General features: G+C 46.1%; 1 protein-coding gene across 3 annotated transcripts in view; it reads left to right on the top strand.

The window, feature by feature from the left end:
* GALNT17 (polypeptide N-acetylgalactosaminyltransferase 17) overlaps positions 1-12,460 on the top strand; it is a 606,009-nt gene extending 593,549 nt beyond the window's left edge. For all 3 annotated transcript variants that reach the window (XM_071095316.1, XM_011715329.3, XM_071095315.1), the window contains 2 exons: positions 9,624-9,791; positions 10,863-12,460. In XM_071095316.1, coding sequence (XP_070951417.1) covers positions 9,624-9,791; positions 10,863-10,991 — 297 coding nt within the window. In that variant the 3' untranslated portion in view covers positions 10,992-12,460. The remainder of the gene's footprint in view (positions 1-9,623; positions 9,792-10,862) is intronic.
* Positions 12,461-13,756: the final 1,296 nt, after the last annotated feature.

Below are 13,756 nucleotides of genomic sequence, written 5' to 3'. Positions count from 1 at the left end.
CCTGTAATCCTGGCTACTCTGGAGGCTGAGGCAGGAGAATCACTTGAACCCGGGAGGCAGAGGTTGCAGTGAGCCAAGATCGCGCCATTGCACTCCAGCCTGGACGACAGAGTGAGACTCCATCTCAAAAAAGAAGAAAAGAAAAAAAAAAGAATATGACATTTAGGCAGAAACTTGAAAGAGGTGAGAGTGTGAGCCATTCAGACATCTGGAGGAGGCACTCCTGGGTATCTACCCAAACGAAAAGGCATCAAAAATATGCCTGCACTTGTATGTTCATCACAGCACTATCCACAAAAACAAAGTCATGGAATTAACCTAAGTACCCATAAAGAGTGGATGGGATAAAGCAAATATATATATACTTATATGCACACATATATACACACATATATACACACACACATATATATATGTCATGGAACACTATGCAACCATAAAAAGGAACGAAATCGTATCCTTTGCAAAAACATAGATGTAGCTGGAGGCCATTATCCTAAGTGAATTAACAAAGGAACAGAAAACCTAATACCACATGTTCTCACTTATAAGTGGGAGCTAAACATTGGACCTAAAAATGGAAACAATAGACAGTGTGGACTACCAGAGTAGAGAGAGAGGGAGGAGGGTAAGGGTTGAAAAGTGACTACTGGGCACTATGTTTACTATTTGGGTGATGGGTTCAGTAGAAGCCCAAACCTCAGCATTATACAATATATCTATGTAACAAATATGTACATGTACCCACTGAATCTAAAATTTTTAAAAATATAAGAAGAGAAAGATATCTAAAGGAAGAGTATTCAAGAGAGAAGGAACAGCCAGTGCAAAGGCTCTGAGCAGGAGCAGGCATGGATGGTTCACAGATCAGCAGGGAGGCCCATGTGGCTGGATTAAATAAGAGGATCAAGGAAAAGTCTCAGCAAAAAGTATGACATTTGGCCGGAAGTTCTGGAAGCTCAGAAAGCTATTATTGGATTGCAAGACCCATCGCAAGGATCTTGGACTTTTATTTTGGGTGAGATTGGAAGCCTCCAGAAGATTTTCAGCAGAGAGATGGCACGCCCTGACTCCAATTTAAAGTAACATGATTTTAAATAATATAGTATTTTAAAAGCAGTCACTCTGGATGGTGTGTTGATAAGAAAACTGAGGGAGGCAAGGAGGGGGAACTGGGGAACGAGTCAGGAGGCCATTGCCCTAACCTTATCAAGAAAGGAAGGTGGCTTAGAACAGGGAGGTGAAATCTGGATATGATTTGCTAATGGATTGAATATGGTGGATCAGAGAAAGGGGTAAGTAAGGTGTTTGGCCTAAGCAACTGTAAGGATGGAGTTATTACCAAGAAGGAACCGATGCTGGATGAGTGTATGGGTGATGGAGGTTACACAAGAGGATGAGTTCAGTTGGGTCATCTAAATTTAAAATGTTTATTAGACATCCAAGTGGTATGTCAAGTAGGGAGCTGGATATACAAAGTTGGAATTGAGGGAAATTTTTGGTTTGGAAACAGAAGTTTCAAACAGCCAAATTAGCATGTAGATGCTATTGAAAGCTCTGAGCATGGGAAAAATCTCCAAGAAAGTGACTACATATAGGAGAAGTTACATCAACTGCACTCAGCACAGAGCCTGGGTGCAACTGAAGAAAAAGCAATTGAAGTTTATATTATAGATCCTGCTTTATCAGGCTGTTCTTGCCTTGTTTTAAAGAAATACCTGAGACTGGGTAATTTATAAAGAAAAGAAGTTTAATTGGCTTATGGCTGTATGACATGTGCTCAGCTTCAGTGAGGCCTCAGGGAGCTTTTGCCCATGGTGGAAGGTGAAGCAGAAGCAGGCACATCACTTGGCAAGAGTGGGAACAAGAGAGTGAGGTGAGAAGGTCCCAGACTTCTAAACAACCAGATCTTGCATTAACTAACTAAGCAAGAACTCACTTATCACCAAGGGCGTGGTGCTTAAAACCATTCATAAGGGATATGGCCCCATGATACAGTTACCTCCCATCAGACGCCATCTCCAACACCGGCAATCACATTTCAACCTGATATTTGGTGGGGACAAACATTCAAACCATATCACCTGATGACCTTTAAAAGGGCAATTTCAATAAAGTAACAATGGCAGAAGTTAGGTTGCAAGGCATGAAAGGTATGAGAGAGAGGAAATTCAAATTAAGAGATAAATAGAGCTGTGGCTAGAGACATAAAGATCTGGTTATATTTGTAGCTTGATTGAAGAAATGAAAGAAAGGAGCAAGTAATGGCTTAGGGTACCTACAGAGTGGGGAGAGGGTCAGAGACCGAAGGAAATGTGAGTGAAGGAAGACAGGTTTTTGAGAAGTAAGGGAGACAACTTTTCAACAAAATGGGAAGTAATATTCCCTGAAGGCAGTGAGGGCCCAGGACACCAGGATAGGAGATTGAGGAGGAAGGACACATTTTTTAAAATCCAGACTCTAGCAGGGATGGGAGGGGTGTTGGCTGACAGAGAGTCACATGAGGCGAATGAAAAACCGAAGAAGGGCCCAGGCACAGTTGGAACACAGGTCTCCAGTGGATGTAGTCAGCTGGCACCTGTCCCTGGCCCTGTGAAAGCAAAGACCGAGGAGACTTGTAAAACCTGCTTTTCAGAGTGACCATGAGGTACCTGAGTGACTGGTGTGATCACAGAGGTGTATTAAACACACTGCTTGCACTGGCAACGAACATTCTGAGAAGGGAATTAAGAGAACAAAACCATTTACAATAGCATCAAAAAGGATTAAATGCTTAGGAATAAATTTAGCCAAAAAAATGCAAGACAGGTACACTGAAATGACAAAACATTATTGAAATAAATTAAAGATCTAACTAAAAAAGATATCCTTTGTTCATGGATTAGAGGACTTAAGAGTGTTAAGATGGCAGTTCTTCCTAACTTGATCTAAAGATTCAATGCAATCCCTAGCAAAATGCCAACTGCCTTTTTTTTTTTTTTTTTTTTTTTTTTTTGGCAGAAATGGAAAAGCTAATCCTAAAATACATATGGAATTCAAGGGACGCAAAATAGCCAGAACAGTATTGAAAAAGAACAAACTTGCAAGACTCACACTTCCCAGTTCTAAGACTTACTACAAAGCTATAATAATCAAAGCAGTATAGTATGGCACAAAGATAGACATGGAGATCAAAGGAATCACATTTAGAGTCTAGAAACAAACCCTCACATTTATAATCCATTGATTTTTGACAAGAGTGACAAGACAATTCAATAGGGAAAGAATAGTCTTTTCAGCAATGGTGCTGGGACACAGATATCCACATGAAAAAGAGTGATTTTGGACCCCTACCTTATAATATATAGAAAAGAATTCAAAGGGCACCAATGACCTAAATATAAGATGAAACTATAACATTCATATAAAACATAGAGGTAAATCTTCATGGCCTTGGATTTTGCAATGGTTTCTTAGATATGACTTCAGAAACACAAATAACCAAAGAAAAAATAGCTACTTTGTATTTTACCAAAAATAAAAACTTTTATGCTTCAAAGGACATTATCAAGCATGTGAAAAACAACCCATAGAATGGGAGAAAATATTTATAAATCATATGTCAGAAAAATGTCTTAGTATCCAGAATATGTAAAGAACTCTTATAACCCCAAAATAATGACCTTTTTTTAATGGTCAAAAGATTTGAATAGACTTTTTTTCAAAGAAAATATAAAATGGTCAATAAGCAAATGAAAAGATGCTCAACATCTTTAGTCATTAGAGAAATGCAAATCGAAACCACAGTGGCCACTTCACACTCACTAGGATAGCTAGAATCAAAAAAAGCAGACAATAACATGAGTTGGCCAGGATGTGGAGAAATTGAAACCCCGGTTCATTGCTGGTGGGAGTGTAAAGTGGTGCAGCTGCTTTGGAAAACAGTTTGGCAGTTCCTTAGAAAGTTAAACATAGAGTTACCATATGGCCCAAGGATGAGTAATTCTACTCTTAGGTGTATACCTCAGAGAATTGAAAACATATGTTTGTATGAAAATTGTACATGAATAGCCACAGCAGCATTATTCATAATAGCCAAAAAGTGGAAACAACCCAAATGTCCATCAGCTTGAAAATGAATAAACAAAATGGTCAAGATGAGGAGACCACACCTTGAAGAGACACATGAGAGCAGCACAGACATCCAGTTGCTCCAAAGACCTGAAAGGAGAGGTCCAGGGACTGGAAGACACTGTGCGTAAGAGAGAATCACACTGAAGCCTAGGAAAGTTGAAGCCAGAACATTCTAGAGGAAGGCCAATCAGCAGCATCTCCAGGCAGAGAAACACACCTAGACAAAGACTTAGAGGCAGGAAAACCTGTTGAATGTGCAGAGGACAGGAAGAAGAGATCCTCAAGGAGACAGCATGAGGGATGAGGAGTCATGGTAGGTAGACAACATCACAGAAGCTCCTGGTTCAGGACTGGGGCAAACTTGGGACATTTGGTTGACAGCAGATCCAAGGGTTCACTACCCGCCTGCCTCATGCTAGAAAAGTGGATGTGAGATCTGTTTGCCTAACTTTAGCCCCATCATGCGTCAGACCACAGTACTGGCTTCTAACTTCCTCAGAAAAGGAGGCAAGTATTGGTCCCTTGGTCAGACCAGCAGAACCTATGCACATGACCTAGTAATTTCAGTGTGATAAATACCTTCCCCTAGAAAGGAAATCCCATCCAGGGCCCTCCTCGCCTGCCCCAGCCTACCCTGCATGCCTGCATGGCTTAGGCCTGCCATGTGGCCTCCGCAGGTCCTAGTATTCTAGGTCTGATTGTTTCATTCCCTAACAGACCTCAGAAAGGAGAACCTCTAACTCCCAGTGGCATTTAGCTTCCCTCTTTAAACATCTGGGTCACAGATATGCTCAGTTAATTAATGTTCTTAGTGCTGCTCATCTGCCTGCTGGATAATAGATTGATTCATAATTTCAATAAGCAGCTGTGTATATCTTTTCCCTGAACATAAAGGCAGCTTGCTGTCATTCATCACTTTGCATTTGGAGAATTTAAATATATTCAGGGAGACATTGTTTAGGCAGGGGGAGGGAGGGCTGCTGATTTTCTTACCATTTTGCCTCCAACAATTACTTTGATTTGGAACTAATTGGGGTTTAAAGCACACGTTAACCGCATCTCTCTCAAGGGCACTTAATAAACTCCCTGTCCCTTGTTCAAGGAGAGCAGCCAGGCCCTCCTTTTGGGATCAGAGCCAAGAGCTTCTGAGTAGCTTTCACCAAGAAATGAGAACCCCATGCAGAGAATCTTTTCTGCCAGAAAAGAGCCACTCCTGTCCCTGAGCGGAGCTACTTATTTCATTCCTGGGCAGAATATGCTCAGGCTCTCTGGAGGAGGTGGGGTTCCCCCGGCAATCTGGGAGGGGGCTCCTCTGCTGCTCAGCTGCTGGGCCATGGCAGCCAATCATTTGGTGACCAAAAGAAAGCGGCCAGCACCCAGTCAGCGGACCAGATGTCATCATGCCTCAGTTTCCTCATCTATAAAATGTAAATAATAATAAAACATATCTTGCAGAGTTGTTGTGAAAATTGCATTATTTATTCTCTTTACAATGGTTAGAAATGATGCAGAGTGTTTTTTTTTTTAATTTATTAGGCAACAGCTGTGTAGATGTGGCTGCGTTTTTAAATGTTGCCATTCACCGCATTTACGTGCTCAACCCCAAACACATTTTGAGCACTTGGTCTGTGATTTGCTGCTAGTAAGAAAGGAAATTAATTAGGCACAGCCCCTCCCTCTCAGGAGTGTGAAAGATGGGTGAATGCATTTTTTAAAATTTTAGAATATGATTTCTTTTTTTTTTTTTTTTTTTTTTTTTTTTGAGGCGGAGTCTCGCTCTGTCGCCCAGGCTGGAGTGCAGTGGCGCGATCTCGGCTCACTGCAAGCTCCGCCTCCCGGGTTCACGCCATTCTCCTGCCTCAGCCTCCCGAGTAGCTGGGACTACAGGCGCCCACAACCGCGCCCGGCTAATTTTTTGTATTTTTAGTAGAGACGGGGTTTCACCGTGTTAGCCAGGATGGTCTCGATCTCCTGACCTCGTGATCCGCCCGTCTCGGCCTCCCAAAGTGCTGGGATTACAGGCTTGAGCCACCGCGCCCGGCCTTAGAATATGATTCTTAAACAATATAATTTTCCTTCCCCAGGACACTGAAGGCAGCAGAGGCAAGGCTGATAGCCTACTATGGGTCCTGTTGTGGGAACGGTTGCCAGGCAACACCTTCTGGTGTTGGAATTGGTGTTGGAATCAGTTAGGAATTGCTGCATAAAAACTACCCCACAACGTAGTGGCTTAAAACAATATGTATTTTTTTATTGCTCACGAGTCTACAGGTCAGCTGGATGATTCTATGATCTGGACCAGGCTTGGCTGATCTAACTGGATTCATTCCTGCATCTCCTATCAGCAACTGGCAGGTTGGCTGAGGGCTGCCTCATCCAGGTTGGCCTCATCCATTTGGTTAACTGGTGGCTAACTGGCAATTGATTGGGCCACATGACTGTCATCCTCAAACAGGCCAGCCTGGGCTTACTGTTCCAAGAGACTGAAAGGATGCATACAACGCTAAAAGTCTAGTCTAGGAACAGGCACAGCCTCAATTCTGCTCCATTCCATTGGCCAAAGCAAGTCACAGGACCAACCAGTATTCAAGGGATAGTGAAATAGATTCCACTTCTTGATGGAAATTGCTTCAAAGCCATCTTGCCATGGGTGTATAGAAGGAATAGTGGATGATGTGGTCGGTTTTGCAACCTACCGTAATCATCCAGCCTTTGTTGTTGTACATAGAGCATAAAGCAAGCACTAGGATTTTGTTGCCCACTTATGATATTTTTGCTCTGCTCTTTATTATAAATTCTGTTGCAATAAATACCCTACCCATGAATTTTTGTTTGCAATTCTGATTATTTCCTTCTGCTAGAGTGTATTAGTCCAGTCTCATGCTGTTAATAAAGACATACCCAAGACTGGATAATTTATAAAGAAAAAGAGGTTTAATGGACTCACAGTTTTACATAGCTGAGGAGGCCTCATAATCATGTCGGAAGGTGAGGGAGGAGCAAAAGCATGCCTTATATGGTGGCAGGCAAGAGAGCGTGTGCAGAGGAACTGTCCTTTATAAAACTATCAGATCTCATGAGACTTATTCATTATCACAAGAACAGCATGGGAAAAACCTGGCTTCGTGATTCAATTACCTCCCACCAGGTCCCTCCCACAACACGTGAGGATTATGGGAGCTACAATTCAAGATGAGATTTGGGTGGGGACACAGCCAAACAGTATCATGGAGTTCTAAAAATTGATTCTTTTTAATTTATATTTTTATTTGATTCAGGGGGTACATATACAGGTTTTTAACAAAGGTATATTGCAGGATGCTGAGGTTTGGGGTATGCTTGAAATCGTCACCCAGGTAATGAGCCTAATACCCAATAGATAGTTTTTCAACTCTTGCCTTCCTTTCTCCCTCCCTCCTTTTGGCATTCCCAGTGTCTATAATTTCCATCTTTATGTCCATGAATACCCAATGGTTAACTCCCACTCACAAGTGAGAACATACAGTATTTGGTTTTCTGATTCTGCATTAATTCTTTTAGGATAATGGCCTCCAGCTGCATCCATGTTGCTTCAAAAGACATGATGCTGTTCTTGTTCATGGCTGTACCGTATTCCATGGTGTATAGGTACCACATTTTCTTCATCCAGTTCACCATTTATGGGCACGTAGGTTGATTGCATATGTTTGCTATTGTGAATAGTGCTGCAATGAACATGTAAGTGCGTGTGTCTTTTTGGTAGAGTGATGTCTTTTCCTTTGGGTCGATACCCAGTAATAGGATTGCAGGTCAAACAGTAGTTATACTTTTAGTTCTTTGATAAGTCTCCAAACTTCTTTCCACAGTGGATGAACTAATCTACATTCCCGCCAACAGTGTATAAGCATTCCTTCTTCTCTGCAGCCTCACCAACATCTGTTATTTTTTGGCTTTTCAATAGCAGCCATTCTTGCTGGTGTGAGATGGTATCTCATTGTGGTTTTGATTTGCACGTCTCTGATGATTGGTGATGATGAGCATTTTTTCACATGTGTTCTGGCTACTTGTATGTCTTCTTATGAGAAGTGTCTCGTCCTTTGTGCGTAAAAGTGGATTAATTGAATCAAAGGCCATGAACATTTTAAAAGCACAAAGCATATATTTAGAAATCTCCTTTTTGAAAGGTTGTAGTAATCTACCCTCCCTCCAGCCCAATAGCGGGAGGGTCCATCTTAGACTTAAGTCACCAAAATGTGAATAATCTCTGATTTTAGTGTCAGTTTTTTGGGAGTTTTTTGTTTTTTGTTTTGTTTTTGTTTTTGTTTGGTTTTTGTTTGTGTGTGTGTTTGTTTTGTTTTGTTTTGTTTTGTTTTTTGAGACAGAGCCTCACTCTGTTGCCCAGGCTGGAGTGCAGTGGCACGATCTCAGCTCACTGCAGCCTCCGCACCCCCAGGTTCAAGCAATTCTCCTGCCTCAGGCTCCTGAGTAGCTTGGATTATAGTTATGCGCCACCACACCCGGCTGATTTTTGTAGTTTTAGAAGAGACGGAGTTTGGCCGTGTTGGCCAGGCTGGTCTCGAACTCCTGGATTCGAGTGATCCGCCTACCTCAGCCTCCCAAAGTGCTGGGATCACAGGCGTGAGCCACTGAGCCTGGCCTACTCTGTTTCGTAAACTGTGGTATTTCATTATTTTAGATTTTTGTTTCTTTTCGTACCTATGGGGTTGAGTACTGTTTAATTAGTCTCTTTCTTCTTCAGTGAATGGCTTCTTTGAGCCTTTTGCACCAGACTTAGTCAATCCCTCTTGATAAGTGAGGAGGAAATGGAGACTCAGAGAGGTTAAGTGACTTGTTCAAGGTGGCCCAGCCAGCTGAAAGTAGAGCCATTTAGAGATTAGACATCCAGCTGCTTCATCTATTCCTTCTCCCCGACGTTGCTGAATAGAAGACTAGGTCCTAAAACACTGCCTGAGGATATGCTTAGAAAAAAGATCAGGGCCAGGTGCAGTGGCTCACGCCTGTCATCTCTGCACTTTGAGAGGCCAAGGCGGGCAGATCACGAGGTCAGGAGTTCGAGACCAGCCTGACCAACATGGTGAAATCCCGTCTCTACTAAAAATACAAAAATTAGCCGAGCGTGGTGGTGCGCGCCTGTAATCCCACGTACTCAGGGGCGTGAGGCAGGAGAATCGCTTGAACTCGGGAAGCAGAGGTGGCAGTGAGCTGAGATCGCGCCACTGCACTCCAGCCTGGGCGACAGAGTGAGACTCCATCTCAAAAAAAAAAGAAAAAAAGATCAGAGAGTTGCCCTGGGGACTCTGTATCCAGGCTCAGGAAGCCCGGGAGGCTTTCTGGAATAGGGCTCTCCTGTGAGTTGAGCATACGGCGTGAGTGACAGGCTGGGATGGTGGGCAGGACTGCAGTATTGACAGACAGTAGGGGTGACGCCGGCAGACCTGAGCCCCGCTTCCTCCCGTGGTCTCACTCCTGCCTCTCACTCCCATTCGCCTGCTGCTCTGGTGTCTCGACAGCTTGCCCGCTACACCAAGGAAGGCTTTCTGCACTTGGGCGCCCTGGGGACCACCACACTCCTCCCTGACACCCGCTGCCTGGTAGATAACTCTAAGAGTCGGCTGCCGCAGCTCCTGGACTGCGACAAGGTCAAGAGCAGCCTGTACAAGCGCTGGAACTTCATCCAGGTGAGTGATGTACAGACAGGGCCAGCGGTCAGAGGCTGCAGACCACAGAGGGGAATCCAGCTTCCCCAGGGGTCCCCAGCAAAGAGCAACCCCGAACCCAGGTCTCCCTGCCCCGGGCTGGACTAGTGGACCCCAAGCACTTCCTGGGCGCAGCTGTGGAGTTTCTGCATGGAGTAGCATTTCTGATTCCTACATCAGTGCTAGGCGGGTTGAGCTCTGATCAATCCTGAGAGAGGAGTGAGGGGGGACTTCCTTGAAATCCACTAAGTACCCACAGCCAGTGGGGTTGAGACCATCAGACCAAGAATATCCCAGGAAACTTCCCATCCTGACCCCATCCCTCACCAGTGCTCCTCGCCGGATTCAGATACTCAAACCGGGTGAAGCTTATTTAGGTTCTGACTTCAGAGTCCCCAGAGGAGGTCCTCATGCTTCCCTGCCCCAGCCCCATGCAAAGAATTTTGGTGGAATTGATTCTCTGCAAGAAGGTATGTGCCAGGCGCCATGATGGTTAAGCCTCTCTCTCTCTCTCTCCTTCTGTTACTCTCTCTCTCTCTCCCTCTCTTCTTCTCCCTCTCTCTCTCTCTCTCTTCTCTCTCTTGTCTCTCCTCTCTTCTCTATCTCCTCTCTATGTTCTCTCTTTCCATCTCCTCTCCTCTTTTTTCTTTCTCTCTCTCTCCTTTATCTTTCTCTTTTTCTCTCTCCTCTCTGTCTTCTCTCTTCTCTCTCTTCCCTCTTTTTCTACCCCTCCTCCCTTTCTTTGTCTTCTCTTTGTCTCTTTCTTTGTCTCTTTTGCTCTCTTGTCTCTTTCTCTTCTGTCTCTATCTTCTCTCTTTCTCCTCTCTCTCTTGCCTCTTTTTCTCTGTCCTCTTTCTCTCTGTCTTCTCTTTACCTTTTCTCTGTCTCTCTTTCTCTTTCTCTGTCTCTCTTTCTCTTCTCTCTTTTTCTTTGTCTCTTTGTCATTTTCTCTCTCCTGTCTCTCTTTCTCCTCTCTCTGTATATCTCGCTGTCTCTCTCCCTCTCTCTCTCCTGTCTCTCTTATCCTCTCTTCTCAATTTTGCCCCCTCCCAGAACGGAGCCATCATGAACAAGGGCACGGGACGCTGCCTGGAGGTGGAGAACCGGGGCCTGGCTGGCATCGACCTCATCCTCCGCAGCTGCACAGGTCAGAGGTGGACCATTAAGAACTCCATCAAGTAGAGGGAGGGAGCTGGGGCACTGGAGCCTGGCCCCCAGGACATGGCTGCTCCCTCCGACCTCTGGACCAGCCGCCCTGGTGGAGAGACAGCAAGGGGCTGGCAAGTACTCGACGGGCCCCCCAGGGCTTCTCCAGGGCAGCACAAGGACCCCGGATGGAGACTCTGTCCCCCCTGAGGCATTCAGCTGCCCACAAGTTTCCTGCACCCTGGAAATGCCCCCCAACCCCTTCTCTGGGAAACCGAGAGCTGTCTTCCACAGCCTCTGATGTGAACCTGGTACTGAGGAGCAAGACTGTCCAGTTCTCCTCCACATCTCCCATCCCAGAATCAGGATCTGGGACTGGCAGGGTCCCCTCCTGTGTCTCATCTCTTGCAGCAGCAGAACTCCAGCCATCAACACAGCAGGAGGCAGCGGGGGCTTCAGCCATGCCCTAGCTCCCCGCCCTAAAAGGAGGCAGCGAGGACCGGACACTGTTTCCTTCGAGGTTACTTCTGCCCACATGACACCTGTCTGTTCATGCCCCAAGGCAGCCGCGGCCCCTAACCCTTCCCACCATGGTGGCTTTGGGTACTGCAGCTCTGGACTTTTTTGGCCCCTCCCGAGATGACCTGGATGGAGCTGATGCTTTCTCTCCTAATCACCTGGGCACTAGGCTCTTATCAGTGTGCTTGGGCCAGCTCTCCTGCCTGTGTCTAGAGGAAGCCAGAGACAGAAATAGGCTAAGCCTGCAGCAGGGTCTCAGCTGCGAGGGCCCCACAGGATGGAGCTGGGTCGAGGACCAGGGAGCCCTGATCCCGGAGGCTGCCACTGGGGAGCAGCACCGCTCCTCCATCCAGAACCTAAGGGCTGAAGCAAAGGCTGCCAGGACCCTCGAAGATGCTTTTGGCTCACCTCATTTCACCCCACGCTCTGCTGGCTGGCAGAGCAGAAGGCAGTCGTTTCCTCTCTGAAGAGTATTAATTTTTTTTCGATTGCCCTCTGGTTAGGGTGCACATATAAATCAGAGTTAATATATGAACGCGTGTGCATGCACGAGCGTGTGTGTGCCTGTGTGCTGTGTGTGGCAGTGTGTGTGTGTGTGTGTGTGTGTGTGTCTGGCTGTGCGTTCCAGAGCGTGCGACGATGCTGACTTAGCTGTGTGGCCTTGGGCTTGCTGCTTCATTACTCGCCTGGATGGGGATGAGGGATGAGAAGGGTGTGGGTTTGGCCCCATGTCACTGGCCGGAAGGATGTGTCTCAGCCCTGCCCTGTGGGGTGCCCCCGATGGGAGGCTGTCCCATCTCCCAGTCCCCATCTCTGTTCCCCACTCTGTCCCTGGACAAGCCCTGCCCAGAGCTGAACCCTGTAGCTGCCCCCTTGCCCTGTGTGGGATTCACAGTGTCTCATTTGGTGACATCTTATTGGTGACCATCTCCTCACCCCATCTCCCACCTTGTGGAATAAATACATCTTAATAGCACTTCCCAGAACGGCCTCCTTTGTGTCTTGATTTCTCCAGAACTGGAGGTGGGGAGGGGAGTGATGGAGACGCAAGGGGAGAGCTTATTTGGCTTTGAGGGTTTAGTGTTATTTATTTAACTATTTATTTATGAGATGGGGTCTTGCTCTGTTGCCCAGGCTGGAATGCAGTGGTGCAATCATGACCCACTGCAGCCTCAAACTCCTGGGCTCAAATGATCCTCCCACCTTAGCCTCCTGAGTAACTGAGACTACAGGTACACATCACCATGCCTGGCTAATTTTTTACAAAATATTTTTGTAGAGATGGAATCTTGCTGCGTTGCCCAGGCTGGGCCTGAACTCCTAGCCTCAAGAGATCTTCCTACTTTTGCCTCTCAAAGTGCTTGGATTTCAGGTGTGAGCCACTGCATCCAGCTAATTAAAAAAAAAAAATGCAGGCCAGGCACGGTGGTCACGCCTGTGATCCCAGCTCTTTGGGAGGCCAAGGCAGGCGGATTATGAGGTCAGGAGATCAAGACCATCCTGGCTAATATCGTGAAATCCCGTCTCTACTAAAAATGCAAAAAATTAGCCGGGCGAGGTGGCGGTCGCCTGTAGTCCCAGCTACTTGGGAGGCTGAGGTAGGAGAATGGCGTGAACCCGGGAGGCAGAGGTTGCAGTGAGCCAAGATCGCTCCACTGCACTCCAGCCTGGGTGACAGAGCGAGACTCCATCTCAAAAAAAAAAAAAAAAAAAAAAAAAAAAAAATGCAGAGAGGGGTCTTGCTATATTGCCCAGATTCGTTTCAGACTCCTGGCCTCAAGCAATCCTTTCGTCTCAGGCTTCTGAGTAACTGGAACCACAGGCACAGGCCACTAGACCTGGCCGATTTTTGAGAAACAGGTTCTTTGCTATGTTCCCCACGCTGGTCTTGAATTCCTGGCCTCAAGTGGTCCTCCCACCTCAGCCCCTCAAAGCGCAGGGATTACAGTGTGAGTCAGTGCACCAGGTCTGGGTTTGCTTAGTAAAGGCAAAAGGCCCACACACACTGGGGCTGACTAAGGCGATGCCGGTCTACCCTCGTACTCGCCTCTTCCCCCTCAAAGCAGGACAGAACTGGACACCTGACCCTCGCTTACAAACCCTTGTGTGTCCCAGGTTAGGAGTGTCAGGTTGGCACAGAAAGCTGTAAGGAAGGGGAGACTTACCATGGGACTTGGCCTGATCCAGCCCCTTTCTGCCACCATCCAGCAAATTCCACCTTTTTTTTTTTTTTTCACTGTTGTCGCCCAGGCTGGAGTGCAATGGCGTGACCTTGGCTCACT

This window comes from Macaca nemestrina, chromosome 4 (assembly GCF_043159975.1).
Source record: "Macaca nemestrina isolate mMacNem1 chromosome 4, mMacNem.hap1, whole genome shotgun sequence".
In the NCBI taxonomy this organism is placed as follows: domain Eukaryota; kingdom Metazoa; phylum Chordata; class Mammalia; order Primates; family Cercopithecidae; genus Macaca; species Macaca nemestrina.
Note: the sequence above shows the minus strand (reverse complement) of the source record. Positions and strands in the feature narration are given on the sequence as shown.